This window comes from Crinia signifera, unplaced genomic scaffold (assembly GCF_055691185.1).
Source record: "Crinia signifera unplaced genomic scaffold, ASM5569118v1 HAP2_SCAFFOLD_279, whole genome shotgun sequence".
Classification (NCBI taxonomy): Eukaryota; Metazoa; Chordata; class Amphibia; order Anura; family Myobatrachidae; genus Crinia; species Crinia signifera.
Window position 1 is genome coordinate 14,340 of NW_028142172.1, and position 27,080 is coordinate 41,419.

The 27,080-nt window shown below is 48.9% G+C and overlaps 15 protein-coding genes across 18 annotated transcripts; 6 read left to right on the forward strand and 9 right to left on the reverse strand.

Annotated features, from left to right (window-relative positions):
- Positions 1 to 3,094: 3,094 nt before the first annotated feature.
- On the forward strand, positions 3,095 to 3,811 carry LOC146054827 (histone H1-like). 2 transcript variants are annotated; one of them, XM_083168129.1, is made up of 2 exons: positions 3,095 to 3,739; positions 3,773 to 3,811. In XM_083168129.1, the coding sequence occupies exons 1-2, from the start codon at positions 3,140 to 3,142 to the stop codon at positions 3,809 to 3,811; spliced, it is 639 nt and encodes a 212-aa protein (XP_083024255.1). In that variant the 5' UTR covers positions 3,095 to 3,139. The 2 variants fall into 2 exon arrangements, with proteins under 2 accessions (XP_083024255.1, XP_083024254.1); XM_083168128.1 differs by having other exon boundaries at positions 3,095 to 3,811.
- Positions 3,812 to 4,718: 907 nt separating this feature from the next.
- On the reverse strand, positions 4,719 to 5,030 carry LOC146054807 (histone H4). The gene has a single exon (XM_083168108.1). It carries the CDS (start codon positions 5,028 to 5,030, stop codon positions 4,719 to 4,721), a length of 312 nt encoding a protein of 103 aa, XP_083024234.1.
- Positions 5,031 to 6,257: 1,227 nt separating this feature from the next.
- On the reverse strand, positions 6,258 to 6,638 carry LOC146054869 (histone H2B 1.1). The gene has a single exon (XM_083168175.1). It carries the CDS (start codon positions 6,636 to 6,638, stop codon positions 6,258 to 6,260), a length of 381 nt encoding a protein of 126 aa, XP_083024301.1.
- Positions 6,639 to 6,999: 361 nt separating this feature from the next.
- LOC146054852 (histone H2A type 1) lies at positions 7,000 to 7,392 on the forward strand. The gene has a single exon (XM_083168160.1). It carries the CDS (start codon positions 7,000 to 7,002, stop codon positions 7,390 to 7,392), a length of 393 nt encoding a protein of 130 aa, XP_083024286.1.
- A 702-nt stretch (positions 7,393 to 8,094) lies between these two features.
- Positions 8,095 to 8,560, reverse strand: LOC146054790 (histone H3). Its single transcript, XM_083168094.1, has one exon. It carries the CDS (start codon positions 8,558 to 8,560, stop codon positions 8,150 to 8,152), a length of 411 nt encoding a protein of 136 aa, XP_083024220.1. The 3' UTR covers positions 8,095 to 8,149.
- Positions 8,561 to 11,157: 2,597 nt separating this feature from the next.
- Positions 11,158 to 11,875, forward strand: LOC146054828 (histone H1-like). 2 transcript variants are annotated; one of them, XM_083168131.1, is made up of 2 exons: positions 11,158 to 11,803; positions 11,837 to 11,875. In XM_083168131.1, exons 1-2 carry the CDS (start codon positions 11,204 to 11,206, stop codon positions 11,873 to 11,875), a joined length of 639 nt encoding a protein of 212 aa, XP_083024257.1. In that variant the 5' UTR covers positions 11,158 to 11,203. The 2 variants fall into 2 exon arrangements, with proteins under 2 accessions (XP_083024257.1, XP_083024256.1); XM_083168130.1 differs by having other exon boundaries at positions 11,158 to 11,875.
- A 912-nt stretch (positions 11,876 to 12,787) lies between these two features.
- Positions 12,788 to 13,099, reverse strand: LOC146054806 (histone H4). Its single transcript, XM_083168107.1, has one exon. The coding sequence runs from the start codon at positions 13,097 to 13,099 to the stop codon at positions 12,788 to 12,790; it is 312 nt and encodes a 103-aa protein (XP_083024233.1).
- Positions 13,100 to 14,327: 1,228 nt separating this feature from the next.
- On the reverse strand, positions 14,328 to 14,708 carry LOC146054867 (histone H2B 1.1). The gene has a single exon (XM_083168173.1). The coding sequence runs from the start codon at positions 14,706 to 14,708 to the stop codon at positions 14,328 to 14,330; it is 381 nt and encodes a 126-aa protein (XP_083024299.1).
- Positions 14,709 to 15,069: 361 nt separating this feature from the next.
- LOC146054850 (histone H2A type 1) lies at positions 15,070 to 15,462 on the forward strand. The gene has a single exon (XM_083168158.1). The coding sequence runs from the start codon at positions 15,070 to 15,072 to the stop codon at positions 15,460 to 15,462; it is 393 nt and encodes a 130-aa protein (XP_083024284.1).
- Positions 15,463 to 16,184: 722 nt separating this feature from the next.
- Positions 16,185 to 16,650, reverse strand: LOC146054794 (histone H3). Its single transcript, XM_083168098.1, has one exon. The coding sequence runs from the start codon at positions 16,648 to 16,650 to the stop codon at positions 16,240 to 16,242; it is 411 nt and encodes a 136-aa protein (XP_083024224.1). The 3' UTR covers positions 16,185 to 16,239.
- Positions 16,651 to 21,357: 4,707 nt separating this feature from the next.
- LOC146054826 (histone H1-like) lies at positions 21,358 to 22,074 on the forward strand. 2 transcript variants are annotated; one of them, XM_083168127.1, is made up of 2 exons: positions 21,358 to 22,002; positions 22,036 to 22,074. In XM_083168127.1, exons 1-2 carry the CDS (start codon positions 21,403 to 21,405, stop codon positions 22,072 to 22,074), a joined length of 639 nt encoding a protein of 212 aa, XP_083024253.1. In that variant the 5' UTR covers positions 21,358 to 21,402. The 2 variants fall into 2 exon arrangements, with proteins under 2 accessions (XP_083024253.1, XP_083024252.1); XM_083168126.1 differs by having other exon boundaries at positions 21,358 to 22,074.
- Positions 22,075 to 22,981: 907 nt separating this feature from the next.
- Positions 22,982 to 23,293, reverse strand: LOC146054805 (histone H4). Its single transcript, XM_083168106.1, has one exon. The coding sequence runs from the start codon at positions 23,291 to 23,293 to the stop codon at positions 22,982 to 22,984; it is 312 nt and encodes a 103-aa protein (XP_083024232.1).
- A 670-nt stretch (positions 23,294 to 23,963) lies between these two features.
- LOC146054862 (histone H2B 1.1) lies at positions 23,964 to 24,344 on the reverse strand. The gene has a single exon (XM_083168169.1). It carries the CDS (start codon positions 24,342 to 24,344, stop codon positions 23,964 to 23,966), a length of 381 nt encoding a protein of 126 aa, XP_083024295.1.
- A 361-nt stretch (positions 24,345 to 24,705) lies between these two features.
- On the forward strand, positions 24,706 to 25,098 carry LOC146054849 (histone H2A type 1). The gene has a single exon (XM_083168157.1). The coding sequence runs from the start codon at positions 24,706 to 24,708 to the stop codon at positions 25,096 to 25,098; it is 393 nt and encodes a 130-aa protein (XP_083024283.1).
- A 726-nt stretch (positions 25,099 to 25,824) lies between these two features.
- Positions 25,825 to 26,290, reverse strand: LOC146054793 (histone H3). Its single transcript, XM_083168097.1, has one exon. The coding sequence runs from the start codon at positions 26,288 to 26,290 to the stop codon at positions 25,880 to 25,882; it is 411 nt and encodes a 136-aa protein (XP_083024223.1). The 3' UTR covers positions 25,825 to 25,879.
- Positions 26,291 to 27,080: the final 790 nt, after the last annotated feature.

The following is a 27,080-nucleotide window of genomic DNA, read 5'->3' on the forward strand; positions in this document are numbered from 1 at the left end:
CCCCCGATTTCCCCATAGGCTTCAAATATAAAAAATATTTTAACATTGAAATCTTGTCGGGAAAGGTAAAATATCGGGGGCATCGCGTCGGTCGCTACCATTAACATTGGTCCCGACGCGATGCCCCCGATTTTTCCATAGGCTTCAATGTTAAAATATTTTTTAACATTGAAATCTTGAAAAAATGTGAAAAATGTGAAATGGGCCAATATGACCCATTTCACATTATAGATGTCCCCGTCGTCACCCCACGATAGACGCCAACCCGAAGCGTGGCCAGCGCAGCGAGCCCGCGAGTGGCGGCGGTGCGCGTCCTCCGACCTTTTCATTCCCCTACAATCCACGTCGGCGTGGAGTTGAGAATAGAATAGTGTGGCGAGCGCAGCGAGCCACCGAGCCCGAAGCGTGGCGAGCCCGGCGAGGGGACGCGTATACCCCCGGCGAGGGGACGTGTATACGCGTCCCCTCGCCACGCTTCGGGCTCGGTGGCTCGCTGCGCTCGCCACACTATTCTATTCTCAACTCCACGCCGACGTGGATAGTAGGGGAATGAAAAGGTCGGAGGACGCGCACCACCGCCCCTCGCGGGCTCGCTGCGCTCGCCACGCTTTGGGTTGGCGTCTATCGTGGGGTGGGGTGTACGCCGTGACATTTGGGGGGGTTGGGAATATTTTACATTGAATTCAATGTAAAATCGGGTCCCAGGGACCCGATTTACATTTCATTCAAAAAAAAAAATCGGGTCCAAAATCGGTCGGTCGCGTCGATCGCATCGCATGCGACCAAATCGCATGCGATGCGATCGACCCGATTTTTCCGACACGACCACCCCGATGTAAATCGGTGTGGCCGTCGACACGACCACCCCGATGTAAATCGGTGTGGCCGTGCTAGGAAACAAGTACCATATTTTTTATTTATAAGGCGCCACACGTGGTACGCAGCGCCGTACAAATAGAACATATTAGAACAGTACAGGGTAAACAGAACTAGACATAACAGTGACAGAAGATCAAAAACAGCACAATTAGCAATTAGCAGCACATCTCTTGGTACACAATACAGCAGATATATAGGGAAGTGAGTGAGAAGAGATGCAGGTGTAGATTGCAGGTGAGTAAGAGAGCTGTAATTGAAATGTAAGAAGGGTGCTGTGAGTACAGAAGGGGAGAGGGCCCTGCTCTATGGAGCTTACAATCTAGAAGGAGGGGGAGACAGACAGGTGACAAGATGTACAGGTAAGGAGACCTGAGGCAAGAAGTAAGAACGGCAGGGATAGTCAGGACATGAGGCAGCAGGTAGAGAAAGCGGACAAAGTAGTCCTCTCCCTCCTCCTATCCTCCTCTGTAAAATGTAAAGTCTAATGTGATGCTCATCATAATGATACTCGCACACCGCTTCCATTGGGCCAATATAGTGTACTACTAAATTTGGGCTCGCTATTCAGTCTTTTGCTCCAGGTGCTAATTTCAACTGTGCATTTTAAATAGATATCCGGTGTGGCATCTTTCTTGTGCAGAAGAACAATTGCTTGGGGGAAATCTTTGCCAATACATATTTTTTGCCATATATAAATTCTCCACAGTTTGGCTGATTTTTTTCTCTAATCTTGGCCAGCAAGTTGGTGGGCCTAACTGCTCATGGTGTCCTCTAAAAGGTGCCAGTCTCTCCTCCAGCATGGTGATTTACCACTGGACCGCATGCTTCATATCAGGCGCCCCTCTGCACCTACAGTATCCATGCTGGCTGCATTTATTAGGACGCTACTTGGTCTAAAAAAACATATAGTAACACTATTATTTTCGAACAGTTATTTGTTGGTGCACCACTGATGTTCAAGTATTCTTCCTACAAATATGTTTCCTTTTTTTCTATCCTCTATTTATCTAATCTCTACTTTCGGCTCCCTTCTCTGCCTTTTTCAAAACACAACCGTGTCAACGTGGCGAGGCCATGGAATGTCACATAGCTACATGGATTATTTTGAGACAATTTAGTGCCAGTGTCACCAGCATTCCTCACATCCAGAACAATACCAGACAATGGAATATGCTAGGTGTCCTGAGCTTGTCATTGTAGCCAGAGTGGCTAGATAACATATGAGGATGCTTCCTGCCTGTGTTATCCACCTGAGCTCTTGTGGAGTGTGGATGTCGGCTGCCCTCTCTGCTAGATTAACGATGACATCTTTATGTAACACATGGCTGGCCCCCTGGTCCAATGTGTTGGACGCCTCCTCATACTGGAGATTTTCAACAGTTCTGGCACCAAAATCACGATCTGAGCTACTGACCCAAGTACTGTAACGTCATTCCTCTTGGCTAGAGGTCCATTTCATTGCAGCAAGACATGGGACTAGATAACCATAGCCATCGTACTAGCTGTATGGGCTATTACAGGAAGCGACAAGCAAACTCCTCAGAACCAAAACAAAAATCCCAGCAGTCGAGTCTAGAAAGTATTTTGACCTTGTCACAGTAGCAAGAATTCTTTAGACAAGAGTGCCGTTACCTTGAAGCCACCTGCCTGTGTGTGTGCCAGTACCATGATGCCACCTGCCTGTGTTATCCAAATGTGTGTACAGGAGTTCACAAATCATCTAAATGCGTTTGAATATGCTCCCTGTCCTGCACAAAGTGTCCCGCAGGCGACTTTTGTCATCCTCTGGACTAGAAGGAGGCAAAAAAGTCCCGAATGGACATATTCTCCTCACAGAAGAAGAGAGATGTGTTCCATGCCGGGCACATCTAGCCTGGTGCGGGTCAGCTGCCACTGGCTAATCCTGGCCTCCTTCTTAGCGCTTAAGCTAGCGGTTGCCATATGGTGTTAGGGGAGACCTTGGAGTACGAAGGTGGTGAAGAGAACCGGTCCTCTGTTCCTCTCATGCCATAAAAAATGCACCTTTTCTGCGCTAGCAAAACACAGGGCGAGAGCATATCTTGACAAACTCGAAAGCTAGGACAAGGTTTACACGGCTGCTTGTTCCGCCAATAGGAGCACAGAACGCTCCCCTCTGATCAGCCAATCACAGCACATCCGGCAGGTTATATAAGAGACATCAGCTGCTCAGGGCACTGACTGTGTGTGACTTAACGATACCGCGTTTGTTTTTTTTGTTGCTGATCTATCCAACCGTACCATGGCAGAGACCGCACCCGCCGCCGCTGCTGTTCCGCCTTCAGAGGGCGCAGCCAAAAAGAAGAGGCAGCCAAAGAAAGCTGCTGGAGGAGCCAAGAAAAGCGCCAAGTCTTCTGGACCCAGCGTCTCCGAGCTGATCGTGAAAACCGTGGCCGCCTCCAAAGAGCGCAGCGGGGTTTCTCTTGCCGCCCTGAAGAAAGCTCTGGCTGCCGGAGGCTACGATGTGGAGAAGAACAACAGCCGCGTGAAGCTGGGCGTGAAAAGTTTGGTCACCAAAGGAACTCTCACCCAGGTGAAAGGCACCGGCGCTTCCGGCTCCTTCAAGCTCAATAAGAAGCAGGCGGAGAGCAAGAAGGTCGCCCAGAAGTCTCTGAAGCCCAAGAAACCTGCTGCAAAGAAAGTGGCCAAATCCCCGAAGAAGCCCAAGAAAGCTCCGAGTGCAGCCAAGAGCCCGAAGAAGGTGAAGAAGCCAGCAAAGGCGGCTGCAGCTGCCAAAAGCCCAAAGAAGCCTAAAGCGGTGAAGCCGAAGAAGGCGGCCGCCAAGAGTCCGGCCAAGAAGGCAGCGAAACCCAAAGCCGCCAAGAGTCCGGCCAAGAAGGCGGCGAAGCCCAAAGCCGCAAAAAGTCCGGCCAAGAAGGCAGCCAAGCCCAAGAAAGCCGCGGCAAAGAAGTAATGGCTGAACCGCCGCATCCTCGCTCCCTTGTTCTCCCCCCAAAAGGCTCTTTTCAGAGCCACCCACCCTCTCTCGACAGAGCTGTGAGCGCACGGCGTGGCCTGATGGCTGCGCCCTTCAGTAAGTCATCAACAGGTGCACCAGAATGTTGTAGCTTGCCCCTTAAATTCAGTCACTTCACAATTCTACAGATGTGCTTGGAAGTGGGAATAATGAAACAAGTTAAGTATCAACTCTTTAATAAACGCTTCATAGCGCATATAGCGTTTTGGTGCGCGTTTCAATGAATCACTGTAAACCGGGGGGCGCATTCACCTGTGGCACCATACCGCCCAGCCGGTTCTGCCCTACATCCTCTGTATAGGGCCAGCGCAATCTGTGGCAGAGCTGCCAGGGAAGATGCGTGATTCACCACTATAGAACTCTTTAGCTCAGCCTCGTGTATTTTTTTTTTTTTTTATTATCCCCAGCTGGAGTAACTGCTGCAAATCGTGTGGTGCAAGGGTATATACACAGTATATAGAGCTTAGTAAAACGCAGAGAAAGGCGGACTGGATCGTTGTTAAATCTGCATTCATCGTGACCCTTTCAAACACAATTGTCCGGAAAACGTATATGCCTCTGTGCAGTGGTCGCTACCAGCGTGGTTTGTACCGCAACCCTGTCAACAAATTGCGGATTACCAAATTACACAATCACCGACACTAAAAAGGAACCACTGCACCCGTGGCACCTCACTGCCTGCATCCACTAACGGTGCGGCTAGTGTGAGGGAATGAATTCATATTAGGACCCGGCAAATAGCCGCATTACACAGGGAGGTTGGAACAGCGCTCTCGTAGAAAAGATGGGTGGCCCTGAAAAGGGCCTTTGTGTGTGGGTGACTGAGTGAGATGCTCCTGGGAATTTAACCCCCGAACCCATAGAGAGTACGGCCCTGGCGTTTCAGAGCATAGACCACGTCCATAGCGGTCACAGTCTTCCTCTTGGCGTGCTCGGTGTAGGTGACGGCATCACGAATGACATTCTCCAGAAACACCTTCAGCACACCGCGGGTCTCCTCGTAGATGAGTCCAGAGATACGCTTAACACCCCCTCGCCTAGCTAGACGACGGATGGCAGGCTTGGTAATGCCCTGGATGTTGTCACGGAGAACCTTCCTGTGACGCTTAGCGCCTCCTTTGCCGAGCCCCTTTCCGCCTTTACCTCTTCCAGACATTCTCAAAAATCCTTCTGTGACAAACAGTAAAAATGAGTATAGTTTCCTGTCAGCGGCTTTTATAAAGTGGAAGAGCGGACCTGATGGGTGACTTGGACTTAAAGGCGGAGTCTTGTATCGCCTTGCCATTCGTTCATAAGCACAACCCTTTTATTGTTTTCCTTTCGTTCATTACTAGAAGATATTGTTTTATGTTTAGATTTATATGAACTGCTCTCTTGGTATTGTTTTCTTCGTTAATACCCAGTGTAACATTTCAGCTTGATTAGAGAACTAAACTATTCAGCTACGTTGTGGTGAATATTTGTGTGGATGAAACGTAATGACCAGACCGGTCCCGACGATAATAGTTTTATTTTTTTTACATTTTATTATACGTGGAATAGATATAGATACATTGTATATGTTCACTTTGAAAGTGGGGGAATTGGTAACGACAAAGGACCCACACAATGAGAGTCGCTCAGATATCGGCGGGAAATTAAAAACATCACCAAAAACATTCCCACTGGGAAACTGCTTCTGATAATCACAACTACTTTAACGTTTCCATAGCTCCCGGACTCGGTGTGTGTGTGTGTGTGTGTGTTACAGTGGGAACCGAGTTTGCCTGAGCAGGAATTACGTGTTCACCCTTAATTAAATGCATCGAAACGGAACCGAGTCACAGAAGTAACTGGGTACAATAGAGCTACGTTAACATACTGCACCCTTCATTTAGAAAGACAGTGATCCATTGGCAACGGTGCTCATCGAAAATTCGAATGTGATGTTTAAAGGCACCAACTGTTACAATTTAACAGTACTTTGCAACGTTTCCATCCAACAGAATGCTTTCGATTTTCGGCAGCTGCACACGGGGAACATTGCTGCCCTATGGGTCGCATGTATCTTTTCTTTTTCTATTTATTTATTTATTTAACCAGTGACATCTGCAATGTAACGAACCGGTCCTATATTTGAAACTGGATTCAGATCCTAGAAAGAGAACTACAGAATGCAGCTTTGCAAGTGGTAAGTAAAGGCATTTTTTTTTTTTTTTTTTTTCTGAACCAGTAGGGTTAACAATAGCTAGAGGGTACGTCACAAGTCAGTTATGTCTGTCGGTGTGCACTTATCCCGTGAGCCTGGACACAGCAAAAACCATCATAGTTACAGCTCGATTAGAGAGAAGGTGGGTGGCTCTGAAAAGAGCCTTTGTGTTGGTGTGGGTGGGAGAAGGGGAGATTACTTGGCGCTGGTGTACTTGGTGACGGCCTTGGTGCCCTCGGACACGGCGTGCTTGGCCAGCTCTCCAGGCAGCAGCAGACGTACGGCGGTCTGGATCTCCCTGGAGGTGATGGTGGAGCGCTTGTTGTAGTGAGCCAGGCGGGAAGCTTCCCCAGCAATGCGCTCAAAGATATCGTTGACAAAGGAGTTCATGATGCCCATAGCCTTGGAGGAGATGCCGGTATCAGGGTGCACCTGCTTCAGCACCTTGTACACGTAAATGGCGTAACTCTCCTTCCTGGTCTTTCTACGCTTCTTCCCATCCTTCTTCTGGGTCTTGGTCACCGCTTTCTTAGAGCCCTTCTTGGGCGCCGGCGCAGACTTTGCTGGATCTGGCATTGTAGCTTATCAACAAATAACCGCTTCAAATTCGAGAAGAAATGACTGTGTGCAAAAGTGCCGTACGTCGGCTATAGCTGCTCTATTTATAGGGATCTTATGCAAACGAGGCATCGCTGCTGTAAGCTACTCTATTGGGTAGAATTGTCGTGTGACGAAAAGCAGCATCGTTGACTCCACCCTTCAGATACGGATTGGTCTGTGGATAAACTTGAGCTGCATTGGTTAATTTGTAAGCAGGCCAATCACAGAGCAGACAGCATCGGGTAGCTGAGTATATAAGAGGAGGGCGGTATTTTACACTTACACTTTCGCAGGTTTCCATCTGTATTTGTAAAGCTTTTTTGCTCCGTTAGCTATTATGTCTGGAAGAGGTAAACAAGGCGGCAAAACCCGGGCTAAGGCCAAGACTCGTTCATCCAGGGCTGGTCTCCAGTTCCCAGTTGGTCGCGTGCATCGTCTGTTAAGGAAGGGAAACTATGCGGAACGAGTGGGTGCCGGTGCCCCGGTCTACCTGGCCGCGGTGCTGGAATATCTGACGGCTGAGATTCTGGAGCTTGCCGGAAACGCTGCCCGCGACAACAAGAAGACCCGCATCATCCCCCGCCACCTGCAGCTGGCTGTACGCAACGACGAAGAGCTCAACAAGCTGCTCGGTGGGGTGACCATCGCCCAGGGAGGTGTTCTGCCTAACATCCAGGCAGTGCTGCTGCCCAAGAAGACCGAGAGCCACAAGCCAGCTAAGAGCAAGTAATTCAACGGCAAAAAAATATTTTACCTAAAACACAAAGGCTCTTTTCAGAGCCACCCACCCCGACCTTAAAGAGCTGATTCATGTTTAAAATGTATACATGGAAGTTATTCGCCCGAATTAGCGGGACAGGTGTAAGTGCCACTGTGGCCTTTCTACGCTTAACAACAGGGACGTAAATTGAGTTTAACGTATGTAGTGAAATTGCATTACCGTCCCGCGTAACATGCCCCGCTTATCTGAAGGGAGACTTGTGCCTAGCCCTGGAAAGAGATGAAGGAGCTAGAACTGAGACTTTTCTTGTACTTAACATCAATCGTTTACTGTGAAGGCCGGTAGTCTGTTCGTTCCCCCTGGATAGATGAAGATTGTGCCTGTGTCGTGCAAGTAACAGGCTGGTGACAAATCACGGAGAAGATAAGAAACAGCCGAGGCTTGAGCCAGTAATGTACCTTATGCTTAAGTCTCATATATATGAAAGAATGTTTAATTATAATAGCTAGTAATGTAACTTATGCTCAAGTCTGTATACGTATACAGATTTTTTTTTTTTTTTATAGTGCCCCATGTTGTGAAGGACGGAAGGCGAACACAAGCTGTGTGTCTGGTAATTAAGGCCTTTAGCGGACAACCGGGCACCTTACCATGCCTCCAGTGTGAACACTACTATGTCATTGATGCTATAGCTCGTTTAGAAAGATTTGGTGGCTCTGAAAAGAGCCTTTGTTGTCGTTGTTGGGTTTCTAGAAGTGCCAAGTATCTATGCCCTCTCCCCACGGATCCTGCGGGCCAGCTGGATGTCTTTTGGCATGATGGTCACCCTCTTGGCGTGGATGGCGCACAGGTTGGTGTCCTCGAAGAGCCCCACCAGATAAGCTTCGCTGGCCTCTTGCAGGGCCATGACAGCAGAGCTCTGGAAGCGCAGGTCGGTCTTGAAGTCCTGGGCGATCTCACGCACCAGGCGCTGGAAGGGCAGCTTGCGGATGAGAAGCTCGGTGGATTTCTGGTAGCGGCGGATCTCACGGAGAGCCACAGTCCCGGGTCGGTAGCGGTGAGGCTTCTTCACGCCGCCGGTAGCTGGGGCGCTTTTCCGGGCAGCCTTGGTTGCTAGCTGCTTGCGGGGAGCTTTCCCGCCAGTAGATTTGCGAGCGGTTTGCTTTGTCCTGGCCATCCTTCTTCAACACGCACTTTAGCACCTCAGTCTGTTCTGTAGAAAGAAAAGTGAATCGAATTCAGCCGCTGCCATCTCCATTTATACACAGTGCTGCGCTGTCATTGGGTGAGCTAAGGGCATCCACCCTCCTGATTGGCAAAGTCATTCTCGTTTTCAAACGAGTCCTCTATGACGTTCCGTTTTCTCCCTTTATTGTATAGAACAGGCGGGCGCGGGAACGAAATGACGCGAGGAGGTTAGGTCACGTGTTAGTCACCAGAATGAACGAGAAGTATGTGCTGGCATCATGATCCGAGCGAGAAGGGACACCGACCCAATGGTCCCTTATATGCATAGCACACGGCGGTGATACTACATTGCACCATCACAACAAGGAACTCTGGGCTAAAGCGTTTTGGAAAATAAACGTAAACATATTATATTACATTACATACCATAGCTACCATGGGCGGGGAAAGTACTGCATGGGAACAATAGAAGTGCCTTACAGGTGTCTGAAACCCGGGAGATCGTACTATGAGATTGCTGTAACAACAACAGGTCACAGTATCTGCAGAGCATGGCACTTTCACAGTATTACGATCACTGATGGATCGCCGAAGCAGAAAAAATATATATATATTTATGAGGTCAGACTCAGAGCCGGATTAAGCCCTCGGTCAGCCCACACACCGTGCCCTCCCCAGTCCCACCGCCACACTTACCTCAGGGAGGGAGAGAAGGACACACGAAGGCTGGGTAAGGAGACCTGAGGCAAGAAGTAAGAACGGCAGGGATAGTCAGGACATGAGGCAGCAGGTAGAGAAAGCGGACAAAGTAGTCCTCTCCCTCCTCCTATCCTCCTCTGTAAAATGTAAAGTCTAATGTGATGCTCATCATAATGATACTCGCACACCGCTTCCATTGGGCCAATATAGTGTACTACTAAATTTGGGCTCGCTATTCAGTCTTTTGCTCCAGGTGCTAATTTCAACTGTGCATTTTAAATAGATATCCGGTGTGGCATCTTTCTTGTGCAGAAGAACAATTGCTTGGGGGAAATCTTTGCCAATACATATTTTTTGCCATATATAAATTCTCCACAGTTTGGCTGATTTTTTTCTCTAATCTTGGCCAGCAAGTTGGTGGGCCTAACTGCTCATGGTGTCCTCTAAAAGGTGCCAGTCTCTCCTCCAGCATGGTGATTTACCACTGGACCGCATGCTTCATATCAGGCGCCCCTCTGCACCTACAGTATCCATGCTGGCTGCATTTATTAGGACGCTACTTGGTCTAAAAAAACATATAGTAACACTATTATTTTCGAACAGTTATTTGTTGGTGCACCACTGATGTTCAAGTATTCTTCCTACAAATATGTTTCCTTTTTTTCTATCCTCTATTTATCTAATCTCTACTTTCGGCTCCCTTCTCTGCCTTTTTCAAAACACAACCGTGTCAACGTGGCGAGGCCATGGAATGTCACATAGCTACATGGATTATTTTGAGACAATTTAGTGCCAGTGTCACCAGCATTCCTCACATCCAGAACAATACCAGACAATGGAATATGCTAGGTGTCCTGAGCTTGTCATTGTAGCCAGAGTGGCTAGATAACATATGAGGATGCTTCCTGCCTGTGTTATCCACCTGAGCTCTTGTGGAGTGTGGATGTCGGCTGCCCTCTCTGCTAGATTAACGATGACATCTTTATGTAACACATGGCTGGCCCCCTGGTCCAATGTGTTGGACGCCTCCTCATACTGGAGATTTTCAACAGTTCTGGCACCAAAATCACGATCTGAGCTACTGACCCAAGTACTGTAACGTCATTCCTCTTGGCTAGAGGTCCATTTCATTGCAGCAAGACATGGGACTAGATAACCATAGCCATCGTACTAGCTGTATGGGCTATTACAGGAAGCGACAAGCAAACTCCTCAGAACCAAAACAAAAATCCCAGCAGTCGAGTCTAGAAAGTATTTTGACCTTGTCACAGTAGCAAGAATTCTTTAGACAAGAGTGCCGTTACCTTGAAGCCACCTGCCTGTGTGTGTGCCAGTACCATGATGCCACCTGCCTGTGTTATCCAAATGTGTGTACAGGAGTTCACAAATCATCTAAATGCGTTTGAATATGCTCCCTGTCCTGCACAAAGTGTCCCGCAGGCGACTTTTGTCATCCTCTGGACTAGAAGGAGGCAAAAAAGTCCCGAATGGACATATTCTCCTCACAGAAGAAGAGAGATGTGTTCCATGCCGGGCACATCTAGCCTGGTGCGGGTCAGCTGCCACTGGCTAATCCTGGCCTCCTTCTTAGCGCTTAAGCTAGCGGTTGCCATATGGTGTTAGGGGAGACCTTGGAGAACGAAGGTGGTGAAGAGAACCGGTCCTCTGTTCCTCTCATGCCATAAAAAATGCACCTTTTCTGCGCTAGCAAAACACAGGGCGAGAGCAGATCTTGACAAACTCGAAAGCTAGGACAAGGTTTACACGGCTGCTTGTTCCGCCAATAGGAGCACAGAACGCTCCCCTCTGATCAGCCAATCACAGCACATCCGGCAGGTTATATAAGAGACATCAGCTGCTCAGGGCACTGACTGTGTGTGACTTAACGATACCGCGTTTTTTTTTTTTTGTTGCTGATCTATCCAACCGTACCATGGCAGAGACCGCACCCGCCGCCGCTGCTGTTCCGCCTTCAGAGGGCGCAGCCAAAAAGAAGAGGCAGCCAAAGAAAGCTGCTGGAGGAGCCAAGAAAAGCGCCAAGTCTTCTGGACCCAGCGTCTCCGAGCTGATCGTGAAAACCGTGGCCGCCTCCAAAGAGCGCAGCGGGGTTTCTCTTGCCGCCCTGAAGAAAGCTCTGGCTGCCGGAGGCTACGATGTGGAGAAGAACAACAGCCGCGTGAAGCTGGGCGTGAAAAGTTTGGTCACCAAAGGAACTCTCACCCAGGTGAAAGGCACCGGCGCTTCCGGCTCCTTCAAGCTCAATAAGAAGCAGGCGGAGAGCAAGAAGGTCGCCCAGAAGTCTCTGAAGCCCAAGAAACCTGCTGCAAAGAAAGTGGCCAAATCCCCGAAGAAGCCCAAGAAAGCTCCGAGTGCAGCCAAGAGCCCGAAGAAGGTGAAGAAGCCAGCAAAGGCGGCTGCAGCTGCCAAAAGCCCAAAGAAGCCTAAAGCGGTGAAGCCGAAGAAGGCGGCCGCCAAGAGTCCGGCCAAGAAGGCAGCGAAACCCAAAGCCGCCAAGAGTCCGGCCAAGAAGGCGGCGAAGCCCAAAGCCGCAAAAAGTCCGGCCAAGAAGGCAGCCAAGCCCAAGAAAGCCGCGGCAAAGAAGTAATGGCTGAACCGCCGCATCCTCGCTCCCTTGTTCTCCCCCCAAAAGGCTCTTTTCAGAGCCACCCACCCTCTCTCGACAGAGCTGTGAGCGCACGGCGTGGCCTGATGGCTGCGCCCTTCAGTAAGTCATCAACAGGTGCACCAGAATGTTGTAGCTTGCCCCTTAAATTCAGTCACTTCACAATTCTACAGATGTGCTTGGAAGTGGGAATAATGAAACAAGTTAAGTATCAACTCTTTAATAAACGCTTCATAGCGCATATAGCGTTTTGGTGCGCGTTTCAATGAATCACTGTAAACCGGGGGGCGCATTCACCTGTGGCACCATACCGCCCAGCCGGTTCTGCCCTACATCCTCTGTATAGGGCCAGCGCAATCTGTGGCAGAGCTGTCAGGGAAGATGCGTGATTCACCACTATAGAACTCTTTAGCTCAGCCTCGTGTATTTTTTTTTTTTTTTTTTTAATTATCCCCAGCTGGAGTAACTGCTGCAAATCGTGTGGTGCAAGAGTATATACACAGTATATAGAGCTTAGTAAAACGCAGAGAAAGGCGGACTGGATCGTTGTTAAATCTGCATTCATCGTGACCCTTTCAAACACAATTGTCCGGAAAACGTATATGCCTCTGTGCAGTGGTCGCTACCAGCGTGGTTTGTACCGCAACCCTGTCAACAAATTGCGGATTACCAAATTACACAATCACCGACACTAAAAAGGAACCACTGCACCCGTGGCACCTCACTGCCTGCATCCACTAACGGTGCGGCTAGTGTGAGGGAATGAATTCATATTAGGACCCGGCAAATAGCCGCATTACACAGGGAGGTTGGAACAGCGCTCTCGTAGAAAAGATGGGTGGCCCTGAAAAGGGCCTTTGTGTGTGGGTGACTGAGTGAGATGCTCCTGGGAATTTAACCCCCGAACCCATAGAGAGTACGGCCCTGGCGTTTCAGAGCATAGACCACGTCCATAGCGGTCACAGTCTTCCTCTTGGCGTGCTCGGTGTAGGTGACGGCATCACGAATGACATTCTCCAGAAACACCTTCAGCACACCGCGGGTCTCCTCGTAGATGAGTCCAGAGATACGCTTAACACCCCCTCGCCTAGCTAGACGACGGATGGCAGGCTTGGTAATGCCCTGGATGTTGTCACGGAGAACCTTCCTGTGACGCTTAGCGCCTCCTTTGCCGAGCCCCTTTCCGCCTTTACCTCTTCCAGACATTCTCAAAAATCCTTCTGTGACAAACAGTAAGAATGAGTATAGTTTCCTGTCAGCGGCTTTTATAAAGTGGAAGAGCGGACCTGATGGGTGACTTGGACTTAAAGGCGGAGTCTTGTATCGCCTTGCCATTCGTTCATAAGCACAACCCTTTTATTGTTTTCCTTTCGTTCATTACTAGAAGATATTGTTTTATGTTTAGATTTATATGAACTGCTCTCTTGGTATTGTTTTCTTCGTTAATACCCAGTGTAACATTTCAGCTTGATTAGAGAACTAAACTATTCAGCTACGTTGTGGTGAATATTTGTGTGGATGAAACGTAATGACCAGACCGGTCCCGACGATAATAGTTTTATTTTTTTTTACATTTTATTATACGTGGAATAGATATAGATACATTGTATATGTTCACTTTGAAAGTGGGGGAATTGGTAACGACAAAGGACCCACACAATGAGAGTCGCTCAGATATCGGCGGGAAATTAAAAACATCACCAAAAACATTCCCACTGGGAAACTGCTTCTGATAATCACAACTACTTTAACGTTTCCATAGCTCCCGGACTCGGTGTGTGTGTGTGTGTGTGTGTTACAGTGGGAACCGAGTTTGCCTGAGCAGGAATTACGTGTTCACCCTTAATTAAATGCATCGAAACGGAACCGAGTCACAGAAGTAACTGGGTACAATAGAGCTACGTTAACATACTGCACCCTTCATTTAGAAAGACAGTGATCCATTGGCAACGGTGCTCATCGAAAATTCGAATGTGATGTTTAAAGGCACCAACTGTTACAATTTAACAGTACTTTGCAACGTTTCCATCCAACAGAATGCTTTCGATTTTCGGCAGCTGCACACGGGGAACATTGCTGCCCTATGGGTCGCATGTATCTTTTCTTTTTCTATTTATTTATTTATTTAACCAGTGACATCTGCAATGTAACGAACCGGTCCTATATTTGAAACTGGATTCAGATCCTAGAAAGAGAACTACAGAATGCAGCTTTGCAAGTGGTAAGTAAAGGCATTTTTTTTTTTTTTTTTTTTCTGAACCAGTAGGGTTAACAATAGCTAGAGGGTACGTCACAAGTCAGTTATGTCTGTCGGTGTGCACTTATCCCGTGAGCCTGGACACAGCAAAAACCATCATAGTTACAGCTCGATTAGAGAGAAGGTGGGTGGCTCTGAAAAGAGCCTTTGTGTTGGTGTGGGTGGGAGAAGGGGAGATTACTTGGCGCTGGTGTACTTGGTGACGGCCTTGGTGCCCTCGGACACGGCGTGCTTGGCCAGCTCTCCAGGCAGCAGCAGACGTACGGCGGTCTGGATCTCCCTGGAGGTGATGGTGGAGCGCTTGTTGTAGTGAGCCAGGCGGGAAGCTTCCCCAGCAATGCGCTCAAAGATATCGTTGACAAAGGAGTTCATGATGCCCATAGCCTTGGAGGAGATGCCGGTATCAGGGTGCACCTGCTTCAGCACCTTGTACACGTAAATGGCGTAACTCTCCTTCCTGGTCTTTCTACGCTTCTTCCCATCCTTCTTCTGGGTCTTGGTCACCGCTTTCTTAGAGCCCTTCTTGGGCGCCGGCGCAGACTTTGCTGGATCTGGCATTGTAGCTTATCAACAAATAACCGCTTCAAATTCGAGAAGAAATGACTGTGTGCAAAAGTGCCGTACGTCGGCTATAGCTGCTCTATTTATAGGGATCTTATGCAAACGAGGCATCGCTGCTGTAAGCTACTCTATTGGGTAGAATTGTCGTGTGACGAAAAGCAGCATCGTTGACTCCACCCTTCAGATACGGATTGGTCTGTGGATAAACTTGAGCTGCATTGGTTAATTTGTAAGCAGGCCAATCACAGAGCAGACAGCATCGGGTAGCTGAGTATATAAGAGGAGGGCGGTATTTTACACTTACACTTTCGCAGGTTTCCATCTGTATTTGTAAAGCTTTTTTGCTCCGTTAGCTATTATGTCTGGAAGAGGTAAACAAGGCGGCAAAACCCGGGCTAAGGCCAAGACTCGTTCATCCAGGGCTGGTCTCCAGTTCCCAGTTGGTCGCGTGCATCGTCTGTTAAGGAAGGGAAACTATGCGGAACGAGTGGGTGCCGGTGCCCCGGTCTACCTGGCCGCGGTGCTGGAATATCTGACGGCTGAGATTCTGGAGCTTGCCGGAAACGCTGCCCGCGACAACAAGAAGACCCGCATCATCCCCCGCCACCTGCAGCTGGCTGTACGCAACGACGAAGAGCTCAACAAGCTGCTCGGTGGGGTGACCATCGCCCAGGGAGGTGTTCTGCCTAACATCCAGGCAGTGCTGCTGCCCAAGAAGACCGAGAGCCACAAGCCAGCTAAGAGCAAGTAATTCAACGGCAAAAAAATACTTTACCTAAAACACAAAGGCTCTTTTCAGAGCCACCCACCCCGACCTTAAAGAGCTGATTCATGTTTAAAATGTATACATGGAAGTTATTCGCCCGAATTAGCGGGACAGGTGTAAGTGCCACTGTGGCCTTTCTACGCTTAACAACAGGGACGTAAATTGAGTTTAACGTGTGTAGTGATATTGCATTACCGTCCCGCGTAACATGCCCCGCTTATCTGAAGGGAGACTTGTGCCTAGCCCTGGAAAGAGATGAAGGAGCTAGAACTGAGACTTTTCTTGTACTTAACATCAGTCGTTTTACTGTGAAGGCCGGTAGTCTGTTCGTTCCCTGGATAGATGAAGATTGTGCCTGTTTCGTGCAAGTAACAGGCTGGTGACAAATCACGGAGAAGATAAGAAACAGCCGAGGCTTGAGCCAGTAATGTACCTTATGCTTAAGTCTCATATAAATATATATATATATATATATATATGAAAGAATGTCCAATTATAATAGCTAGTAATGTAACTTATGCTCAAGTCTGTATACGTATACAGATTTTTTTTTTTTTTAAAGTGCCCCATGTTGTGAAGGACGGAAGGCGAACACAAGCTGTGTGTCTGGTAATTAAGGCCTTTAGCGGACAACCGGGCACCTTACCATGCCTCCAGTGTGAACACTACTATGTCATTGATGCTATAGCTCGTTTAGAAAGATTTGGTGGCTCTGAAAAGAGCCTTTGTTGTCGTTGTTGGGTTTCTAGAAGTGCCAAGTATCTATGCCCTCTCCCCACGGATCCTGCGGGCCAGCTGGATGTCTTTTGGCATGATGGTCACCCTCTTGGCGTGGATGGCGCACAGGTTGGTGTCCTCGAAGAGCCCCACCAGATAAGCTTCGCTGGCCTCTTGCAGGGCCATGACAGCAGAGCTCTGGAAGCGCAGGTCGGTCTTGAAGTCCTGGGCGATCTCACGCACCAGGCGCTGGAAGGGCAGCTTGCGGATGAGAAGCTCGGTGGATTTCTGGTAGCGGCGGATCTCACGGAGAGCCACAGTCCCGGGTCGGTAGCGGTGAGGCTTCTTCACGCCGCCGGTAGCTGGGGCGCTTTTCCGGGCAGCCTTGGTTGCTAGCTGCTTGCGGGGAGCTTTCCCGCCAGTAGATTTGCGAGCGGTTTGCTTTGTCCTGGCCATCCTTCTTCAACACGCACTTCAGCACCTCAGTCTGTTCTGTAGAAAGAAAAGTGAATCGAATTCAGCCGCTGCCATCTCCATTTATACACAGTGCTGCGCTGTCATTGGGTGAGCTAAGGGCATCCACCCTCCTGATTGGCAAAGTCATTCTCGTTTTCAAACGAGTCCTCTATGACGTTCCGTTTTCTCCCTTTATTGTATAGAACAGGCGGGCGCGGGAACGAAATGACGCGAGGAGGTTAGGTCACGTGTTAGTCACCAGAATGAACGAGAAGTATGTGCTGGCATCATGATCCGAGCGAGAAGGGACACCGACCCAATGGTCCCTTATATGCATAGCACACGGCGGTGATACTACATTGCACCATCACAACAAGGAACTCTGGGCTAAAGCGTTTAGGAAAATAAACGTAAACATATTATATTACATTACATACCATAGCTACCATGGGCGGGGAAAGTACTGCATGGGAACAATAGAAGTGCCTTACAGGTGTCTGAAACCCGGGAGATCGTACTATGAGATTGCTGTAACAACAACAGGTCACAGTATCTGCAGAGCATGGCACTTTCACAGTATTACGATCACTGATGGATCGCCGAAGCAGAAAAAATATATATATATTTATGAGGTCAGACTCAGAGCCGGATTAAGCCCTCGGTCAGCCCACACACCGTGCCCTCCCCAGTCCCACCGCCACACTTACCTCAGGGAGGGAGAGAAGGACACACGAAGGCTGGGACTCCAATCCAGGACTCCTCTCTATCTGCTGCCTCTCTCCAACCTCCGCTGCTGCTGGCGGTGGAGGCTTTTTAGGTTTGACAGCAGGAGCAGAGCAGCTCCGGACAGAGGGTCCCCTAAAATACGGGGGCCCTGGGGAACTGTCCTACTCCCCCCTAGTACTGCTCTCTGCATATGTTAGAGCTAGCTCTGTTCTCATATTGTCTGAGTGGCTTTGAAAATAATCAAAAGTACCGCATGTATGATACTAATGGGAAACATTGTTATAGTATTGCTACTATTCTATTGAAACATTAGTGATATCAATCTGTGACAAAGTATCCACTTAGACCACAAGGTGAATGTCAGAAAACTGAGAAAGTAAATGTAATATTACTCTATTTTCCGCTTTTACTTTCTCAGTGGACACTTTCTAGTCTAGATCGTATTGAGGTTTACAGTGAAGATGCTCTCGGTGCAAATAATAATCAGTTACAACATAATACGTATATTGTTGTTAGAACTGGATTTATATTGATGCACAGTCTATTAGTTAATTTCCATTTCCCCATGACAATTAAGGGGGGGGGGGGGGGTTAATATTTTTATGACAGTCAGCGGAGTTCACAAACCATCTAGGGTAGTATATGGCTATAAGAACAATGAATATACAAGAGACCTGAGTGTACAGTAATAGAGAATAAAAACGATTGTTGTTTCCTAGCACGGCCACAATCGTATGGATCGTGTACCTTTAAGTTAAGGTACACGATCCATACGATGGACCCGATTTCCTTTGAAATCAGGTCCATTTTGCCGGCTAGGAGACAATATCGGGGGCATCGCGTCGGTCGGGACCATTAACAATGGTCCCGACGCGACCGACGCGATGCCCCCGATTTCCCCATAGGCTTCAAATATAAAAAATATTTTAACATTGAAATCTTGTCGGGAAAGGTAAAATATCGGGGGCATCGCGTCGGTCGCTACCATTAACATTGGTCCCGACGCGATGCCCCCGATTTTTCCATAGGCTTCAATGTTAAAATATTTTTTAACATTGAAATCTTGAAAAAATGTGAAAAATGTGAAATGGGCCAATATGACCCATTTCACATTATAGATGTCCCCGTCGTCACCCCACGATAGACGCCAACCCGAAGCGTGGCCAGCGCAGCGAGCCCGCGAGTGGCGGCGGTGCGCGTCCTCCGACCTTTTCATTCCCCTACAATCCACGTCGGCGTGGAGTTGAGAATAGAATAGTGTGGCGAGCGCAGCGAGCCACCGAGCCCGAAGCGTGGCGAGCCCGGCGAGGGGACGCGTATACCCCCGGCGAGGGGACGTGTATACGCGTCCCCTCGCCACGCTTCGGGCTCGGTGGCTCGCTGCGCTCGCCACACTATTCTATTCTCAACTCCACGCCGACGTGGATAGTAGGGGAATGAAAAGGTCGGAGGACGCGCACCACCGCCCCTCGCGGGCTCGCTGCGCTCGCCACGCTTTGGGTTGGCGTCTATCGTGGGGTGGGGTGTACGCCGTGACATTTGGGGGGGTTGGGAATATTTTACATTGAATTCAATGTAAAATCGGGTCCCAGGGACCCGATTTACATTTCATTCAAAAAAAAAAATCGGGTCCAAAATCGGTCGGTCGCGTCGATCGCATCGCATGCGACCAAATCGCATGCGATGCGATCGACCCGATTTTTCCGACACGACCACCCCGATGTAAATCGGTGTGGCCGTCGACACGACCACCCCGATGTAAATCGGTGTGGCCGTGCTAGGAAACAAGTACCATATTTTTTATTTATAAGGCGCCACACGTGGTACGCAGCGCCGTACAAATAGAACATATTAGAACAGTACAGGGTAAACAGAACTAGACATAACAGTGACAGAAGATCAAAAACAGCACAATTAGCAATTAGCAGCACATCTCTTGGTACACAATACAGCAGATATATAGGGAAGTGAGTGAGAAGAGATGCAGGTGTAGATTGCAGGTGAGTAAGAGAGCTGTAATTGAAATGTAAGAAGGGTGCTGTGAGTACAGAAGGGGAGAGGGCCCTGCTCTATGGAGCTTACAATCTAGAAGGAGGGGGAGACAGACAGGTGACAAGATGTACAGGTAAGGAGACCTGAGGCAAGAAGTAAGAACGGCAGGGATAGTCAGGACATGAGGCAGCAGGTAGAGAAAGCGGACAAAGTAGTCCTCTCCCTCCTCCTATCCTCCTCTGTAAAATGTAAAGTCTAATGTGATGCTCATCATAATGATACTCGCACACCGCTTCCATTGGGCCAATATAGTGTACTACTAAATTTGGGCTCGCTATTCAGTCTTTTGCTCCAGGTGCTAATTTCAACTGTGCATTTTAAATAGATATCCGGTGTGGCATCTTTCTTGTGCAGAAGAACAATTGCTTGGGGGAAATCTTTGCCAATACATATTTTTTGCCATATATAAATTCTCCACAGTTTGGCTGATTTTTTTCTCTAATCTTGGCCAGCAAGTTGGTGGGCCTAACTGCTCATGGTGTCCTCTAAAAGGTGCCAGTCTCTCCTCCAGCATGGTGATTTACCACTGGACCGCATGCTTCATATCAGGCGCCCCTCTGCACCTACAGTATCCATGCTGGCTGCATTTATTAGGACGCTACTTGGTCTAAAAAAACATATAGTAACACTATTATTTTCGAACAGTTATTTGTTGGTGCACCACTGATGTTCAAGTATTCTTCCTACAAATATGTTTCCTTTTTTTCTATCCTCTATTTATCTAATCTCTACTTTCGGCTCCCTTCTCTGCCTTTTTCAAAACACAACCGTGTCAACGTGGCGAGGCCATGGAATGTCACATAGCTACATGGATTATTTTGAGACAATTTAGTGCCAGTGTCACCAGCATTCCTCACATCCAGAACAATACCAGACAATGGAATATGCTAGGTGTCCTGAGCTTGTCATTGTAGCCAGAGTGGCTAGATAACATATGAGGATGCTTCCTGCCTGTGTTATCCACCTGAGCTCTTGTGGAGTGTGGATGTCGGCTGCCCTCTCTGCTAGATTAACGATGACATCTTTATGTAACACATGGCTGGCCCCCTGGTCCAATGTGTTGGACGCCTCCTCATACTGGAGATTTTCAACAGTTCTGGCACCAAAATCACGATCTGAGCTACTGACCCAAGTACTGTAACGTCATTCCTCTTGGCTAGAGGTCCATTTCATTGCAGCAAGACATGGGACTAGATAACCATAGCCATCGTACTAGCTGTATGGGCTATTACAGGAAGCGACAAGCAAACTCCTCAGAACCAAAACAAAAATCCCAGCAGTCGAGTCTAGAAAGTATTTTGACCTTGTCACAGTAGCAAGAATTCTTTAGACAAGAGTGCCGTTACCTTGAAGCCACCTGCCTGTGTGTGTGCCAGTACCATGATGCCACCTGCCTGTGTTATCCAAATGTGTGTACAGGAGTTCACAAATCATCTAAATGCGTTTGAATATGCTCCCTGTCCTGCACAAAGTGTCCCGCAGGCGACTTTTGTCATCCTCTGGACTAGAAGGAGGCAAAAAAGTCCCGAATGGACATATTCTCCTCACAGAAGAAGAGAGATGTGTTCCATGCCGGGCACATCTAGCCTGGTGCGGGTCAGCTGCCACTGGCTAATCCTGGCCTCCTTCTTAGCGCTTAAGCTAGCGGTTGCCATATGGTGTTAGGGGAGACCTTGGAGTACGAAGGTGGTGAAGAGAACCGGTCCTCTGTTCCTCTCATGCCATAAAAAATGCACCTTTTCTGCGCTAGCAAAACACAGGGCGAGAGCATATCTTGACAAACTCGAAAGCTAGGACAAGGTTTACACGGCTGCTTGTTCCGCCAATAGGAGCACAGAACGCTCCCCTCTGATCAGCCAATCACAGCACATCCGGCAGGTTATATAAGAGACATCAGCTGCTCAGGGCACTGACTGTGTGTGACTTAACGATACCGCGTTTGTTTTTTTTGTTGCTGATCTATCCAACCGTACCATGGCAGAGACCGCACCCGCCGCCGCTGCTGTTCCGCCTTCAGAGGGCGCAGCCAAAAAGAAGAGGCAGCCAAAGAAAGCTGCTGGAGGAGCCAAGAAAAGCGCCAAGTCTTCTGGACCCAGCGTCTCCGAGCTGATCGTGAAAACCGTGGCCGCCTCCAAAGAGCGCAGCGGGGTTTCTCTTGCCGCCCTGAAGAAAGCTCTGGCTGCCGGAGGCTACGATGTGGAGAAGAACAACAGCCGCGTGAAGCTGGGCGTGAAAAGTTTGGTCACCAAAGGAACTCTCACCCAGGTGAAAGGCACCGGCGCTTCCGGCTCCTTCAAGCTCAATAAGAAGCAGGCGGAGAGCAAGAAGGTCGCCCAGAAGTCTCTGAAGCCCAAGAAACCTGCTGCAAAGAAAGTGGCCAAATCCCCGAAGAAGCCCAAGAAAGCTCCGAGTGCAGCCAAGAGCCCGAAGAAGGTGAAGAAGCCAGCAAAGGCGGCTGCAGCTGCCAAAAGCCCAAAGAAGCCTAAAGCGGTGAAGCCGAAGAAGGCGGCCGCCAAGAGTCCGGCCAAGAAGGCAGCGAAACCCAAAGCCGCCAAGAGTCCGGCCAAGAAGGCGGCGAAGCCCAAAGCCGCAAAAAGTCCGGCCAAGAAGGCAGCCAAGCCCAAGAAAGCCGCGGCAAAGAAGTAATGGCTGAACCGCCGCATCCTCGCTCCCTTGTTCTCCCCCCAAAAGGCTCTTTTCAGAGCCACCCACCCTCTCTCGACAGAGCTGTGAGCGCACGGCGTGGCCTGATGGCTGCGCCCTTCAGTAAGTCATCAACAGGTGCACCAGAATGTTGTAGCTTGCCCCTTAAATTCAGTCACTTCACAATTCTACAGATGTGCTTGGAAGTGGGAATAATGAAACAAGTTAAGTATCAACTCTTTAATAAACGCTTCATAGCGCATATAGCGTTTTGGTGCGCGTTTCAATGAATCACTGTAAACCGGGGGGCGCATTCACCTGTGGCACCATACCGCCCAGCCGGTTCTGCCCTACATCCTCTGTATAGGGCCAGCGCAATCTGTGGCAGAGCTGCCAGGGAAGATGCGTGATTCACCACTATAGAACTCTTTAGCTCAGCCTCGTGTATTTTTTTTTTTTTTTATTATCCCCAGCTGGAGTAACTGCTGCAAATCGTGTGGTGCAAGGGTATATACACAGTATATAGAGCTTAGTAAAACGCAGAGAAAGGCGGACTGGATCGTTGTTAAATCTGCATTCATCGTGACCCTTTCAAACACAATTGTCCGGAAAACGTATATGCCTCTGTGCAGTGGTCGCTACCAGCGTGGTTTGTACCGCAACCCTGTCAACAAATTGCGGATTACCAAATTACACAATCACCGACACTAAAAAGGAACCACTGCACCCGTGGCACCTCACTGCCTGCATCCACTAACGGTGCGGCTAGTGTGAGGGAATGAATTCATATTAGGACCCGGCAAATAGCCGCATTACACAGGGAGGTTGGAACAGCGCTCTCGTAGAAAAGATGGGTGGCCCTGAAAAGGGCCTTTGTGTGTGGGTGACTGAGTGAGATGCTCCTGGGAATTTAACCCCCGAACCCATAGAGAGTACGGCCCTGGCGTTTCAGAGCATAGACCACGTCCATAGCGGTCACAGTCTTCCTCTTGGCGTGCTCGGTGTAGGTGACGGCATCACGAATGACATTCTCCAGAAACACCTTCAGCACACCGCGGGTCTCCTCGTAGATGAGTCCAGAGATACGCTTAACACCCCCTCGCCTAGCTAGACGACGGATGGCAGGCTTGGTAATGCCCTGGATGTTGTCACGGAGAACCTTCCTGTGACGCTTAGCGCCTCCTTTGCCGAGCCCCTTTCCGCCTTTACCTCTTCCAGACATTCTCAAAAATCCTTCTGTGACAAACAGTAAAAATGAGTATAGTTTCCTGTCAGCGGCTTTTATAAAGTGGAAGAGCGGACCTGATGGGTGACTTGGACTTAACCGAGTCACAGAAGTAACTGGGTACAATAGAGCTACGTTAACATACTGCACCCTTCATTTAGAAAGACAGTGATCCATTGGCAACGGTGCTCATCGAAAATTCGAATGTGATGTTTAAAGGCACCAACTGTTACAATTTAACAGTACTTTGCAACGTTTCCATCCAACAGAATGCTTTCGATTTTCGGCAGCTGCACACGGGGAACATTGCTGCCCTATGGGTCGCATGTATCTTTTCTTTTTCTATTTATTTATTTATTTAACCAGTGACATCTGCAATGTAACGAACCGGTCCTATATTTGAAACTGGATTCAGATCCTAGAAAGAGAACTACAGAATGCAGCTTTGCAAGTGGTAAGTAAAGGCATTTTTTTTTTTTTTTTTTTTCTGAACCAGTAGGGTTAACAATAGCTAGAGGGTACGTCACAAGTCAGTTATGTCTGTCGGTGTGCACTTATCCCGTGAGCCTGGACACAGCAAAAACCATCATAGTTACAGCTCGATTAGAGAGAAGGTGGGTGGCTCTGAAAAGAGCCTTTGTGTTGGTGTGGGTGGGAGAAGGGGAGATTACTTGGCGCTGGTGTACTTGGTGACGGCCTTGGTGCCCTCGGACACGGCGTGCTTGGCCAGCTCTCCAGGCAGCAGCAGACGTACGGCGGTCTGGATCTCCCTGGAGGTGATGGTGGAGCGCTTGTTGTAGTGAGCCAGGCGGGAAGCTTCCCCAGCAATGCGCTCAAAGATATCGTTGACAAAGGAGTTCATGATGCCCATAGCCTTGGAGGAGATGCCGGTATCAGGGTGCACCTGCTTCAGCACCTTGTACACGTAAATGGCGTAACTCTCCTTCCTGGTCTTTCTACGCTTCTTCCCATCCTTCTTCTGGGTCTTGGTCACCGCTTTCTTAGAGCCCTTCTTGGGCGCCGGCGCAGACTTTGCTGGATCTGGCATTGTAGCTTATCAACAAATAACCGCTTCAAATTCGAGAAGAAATGACTGTGTGCAAAAGTGCCGTACGTCGGCTATAGCTGCTCTATTTATAGGGATCTTATGCAAACGAGGCATCGCTGCTGTAAGCTACTCTATTGGGTAGAATTGTCGTGTGACGAAAAGCAGCATCGTTGACTCCACCCTTCAGATACGGATTGGTCTGTGGATAAACTTGAGCTGCATTGGTTAATTTGTAAGCAGGCCAATCACAGAGCAGACAGCATCGGGTAGCTGAGTATATAAGAGGAGGGCGGTATTTTACACTTACACTTTCGCAGGTTTCCATCTGTATTTGTAAAGCTTTTTTGCTCCGTTAGCTATTATGTCTGGAAGAGGTAAACAAGGCGGCAAAACCCGGGCTAAGGCCAAGACTCGTTCATCCAGGGCTGGTCTCCAGTTCCCAGTTGGTCGCGTGCATCGTCTGTTAAGGAAGGGAAACTATGCGGAACGAGTGGGTGCCGGTGCCCCGGTCTACCTGGCCGCGGTGCTGGAATATCTGACGGCTGAGATTCTGGAGCTTGCCGGAAACGCTGCCCGCGACAACAAGAAGACCCGCATCATCCCCCGCCACCTGCAGCTGGCTGTACGCAACGACGAAGAGCTCAACAAGCTGCTCGGTGGGGTGACCATCGCCCAGGGAGGTGTTCTGCCTAACATCCAGGCAGTGCTGCTGCCCAAGAAGACCGAGAGCCACAAGCCAGCTAAGAGCAAGTAATTCAACGGCAAAAAAATACTTTACCTAAAACACAAAGGCTCTTTTCAGAGCCACCCACCCCGACCTTAAAGAGCTGATTCATGTTTAAAATGTATACATGGAAGTTATTCGCCCGAATTAGCGGGACAGGTGTAAGTGCCACTGTGGCCTTTCTACGCTTAACAACAGGGACGTAAATTGAGTTTAACGTGTGTAGTGATATTGCATTACCGTCCCGCGTAACATGCCCCGCTTATCTGAAGGGAGACTTGTGCCTAGCCCTGGAAAGAGATGAAGGAGCTAGAACTGAGACTTTTCTTGTACTTAACATCAGTCGTTTTACTGTGAAGGCCGGTAGTCTGTTCGTTCCCTGGATAGATGAAGATTGTGCCTGTTTCGTGCAAGTAACAGGCTGGTGACAAATCACGGAGAAGATAAGAAACAGCCGAGGCTTGAGCCAGTAATGTACCTTATGCTTAAGTCTCATATAAATATATATATATATATATATATATATATGAAAGAATGTCCAATTATAATAGCTAGTAATGTAACTTATGCTCAAGTCTGTATACGTATACAGATTTTTTTTTTTTTTAAAGTGCCCCATGTTGTGAAGGACGGAAGGCGAACACAAGCTGTGTGTCTGGTAATTAAGGCCTTTAGCGGACAACCGGGCACCTTACCATGCCTCCAGTGTGAACACTACTATGTCATTGATGCTATAGCTCGTTTAGAAAGATTTGGTGGCTCTGAAAAGAGCCTTTGTTGTCGTTGTTGGGTTTCTAGAAGTGCCAAGTATCTATGCCCTCTCCCCACGGATCCTGCGGGCCAGCTGGATGTCTTTTGGCATGATGGTCACCCTCTTGGCGTGGATGGCGCACAGGTTGGTGTCCTCGAAGAGCCCCACCAGATAAGCTTCGCTGGCCTCTTGCAGGGCCATGACAGCAGAGCTCTGGAAGCGCAGGTCGGTCTTGAAGTCCTGGGCGATCTCACGCACCAGGCGCTGGAAGGGCAGCTTGCGGATGAGAAGCTCGGTGGATTTCTGGTAGCGGCGGATCTCACGGAGAGCCACAGTCCCGGGTCGGTAGCGGTGAGGCTTCTTCACGCCGCCGGTAGCTGGGGCGCTTTTCCGGGCAGCCTTGGTTGCTAGCTGCTTGCGGGGAGCTTTCCCGCCAGTAGATTTGCGAGCGGTTTGCTTTGTCCTGGCCATCCTTCTTCAACACGCACTTTAGCACCTCAGTCTGTTCTGTAGAAAGAAAAGTGAATCGAATTCAGCCGCTGCCATCTCCATTTATACACAGTGCTGCGCTGTCATTGGGTGAGCTAAGGGCATCCACCCTCCTGATTGGCAAAGTCATTCTCGTTTTCAAACGAGTCCTCTATGACGTTCCGTTTTCTCCCTTTATTGTATAGAACAGGCGGGCGCGGGAACGAAATGACGCGAGGAGGTTAGGTCACGTGTTAGTCACCAGAATGAACGAGAAGTATGTTCTGGCATCATGATCCGAGCGAGAAGGGACACCGACCCAATGGTCCCTTATATGCATAGCACACGGCGGTGATACTACATTGCACCATCACAACAAGGAACTCTGGGCTAAAGCGTTTTGGAAAATAAACGTAAACATATTATATTACATTACATACCATAGCTACCATGGGCGGGGAAAGTACTGCATGGGAACAATAGAAGTGCCTTACAGGTGTCTGAAACCCGGGAGATCGTACTATGAGATTGCTGTAACAACAACAGGTCACAGTATCTGCAGAGCATGGCACTTTCACAGTATTACGATCACTGATGGATCGCCGAAGCAGAAAAAATATATATATATTTATGAGGTCAGACTCAGAGCCGGATTAAGCCCTCGGTCAGCCCACACACCGTGCCCTCCCCAGTCCCACCGCCACACTTACCTCAGGGAGGGAGAGAAGGACACACGAAGGCTGGGTAAGGAGACCTGAGGCAAGAAGTAAGAACGGCAGGGATAGTCAGGACA

Coding starts and splice junctions, on each gene's coding strand:
- LOC146054869 (XM_083168175.1), bottom strand. CDS start 6,638: ATGCCAGATCCAGCAAAGTCTGCGCCGGCGCCCAAGAAGGGCTCTAAG.
- LOC146054793 (XM_083168097.1), bottom strand. CDS start 26,290: ATGGCCAGGACAAAGCAAACCGCTCGCAAATCTACTGGCGGGAAAGCT.
- LOC146054849 (XM_083168157.1), top strand. CDS start 24,706: ATGTCTGGAAGAGGTAAACAAGGCGGCAAAACCCGGGCTAAGGCCAAG.
- LOC146054805 (XM_083168106.1), bottom strand. CDS start 23,293: ATGTCTGGAAGAGGTAAAGGCGGAAAGGGGCTCGGCAAAGGAGGCGCT.
- LOC146054867 (XM_083168173.1), bottom strand. CDS start 14,708: ATGCCAGATCCAGCAAAGTCTGCGCCGGCGCCCAAGAAGGGCTCTAAG.
- LOC146054790 (XM_083168094.1), bottom strand. CDS start 8,560: ATGGCCAGGACAAAGCAAACCGCTCGCAAATCTACTGGCGGGAAAGCT.
- LOC146054850 (XM_083168158.1), top strand. CDS start 15,070: ATGTCTGGAAGAGGTAAACAAGGCGGCAAAACCCGGGCTAAGGCCAAG.
- LOC146054826 (XM_083168126.1), top strand. CDS start 21,403: ATGGCAGAGACCGCACCCGCCGCCGCTGCTGTTCCGCCTTCAGAGGGC.
- LOC146054828 (XM_083168130.1), top strand. CDS start 11,204: ATGGCAGAGACCGCACCCGCCGCCGCTGCTGTTCCGCCTTCAGAGGGC.
- LOC146054852 (XM_083168160.1), top strand. CDS start 7,000: ATGTCTGGAAGAGGTAAACAAGGCGGCAAAACCCGGGCTAAGGCCAAG.
- LOC146054806 (XM_083168107.1), bottom strand. CDS start 13,099: ATGTCTGGAAGAGGTAAAGGCGGAAAGGGGCTCGGCAAAGGAGGCGCT.
- LOC146054794 (XM_083168098.1), bottom strand. CDS start 16,650: ATGGCCAGGACAAAGCAAACCGCTCGCAAATCTACTGGCGGGAAAGCT.
- LOC146054807 (XM_083168108.1), bottom strand. CDS start 5,030: ATGTCTGGAAGAGGTAAAGGCGGAAAGGGGCTCGGCAAAGGAGGCGCT.
- LOC146054827 (XM_083168128.1), top strand. CDS start 3,140: ATGGCAGAGACCGCACCCGCCGCCGCTGCTGTTCCGCCTTCAGAGGGC.
- LOC146054862 (XM_083168169.1), bottom strand. CDS start 24,344: ATGCCAGATCCAGCAAAGTCTGCGCCGGCGCCCAAGAAGGGCTCTAAG.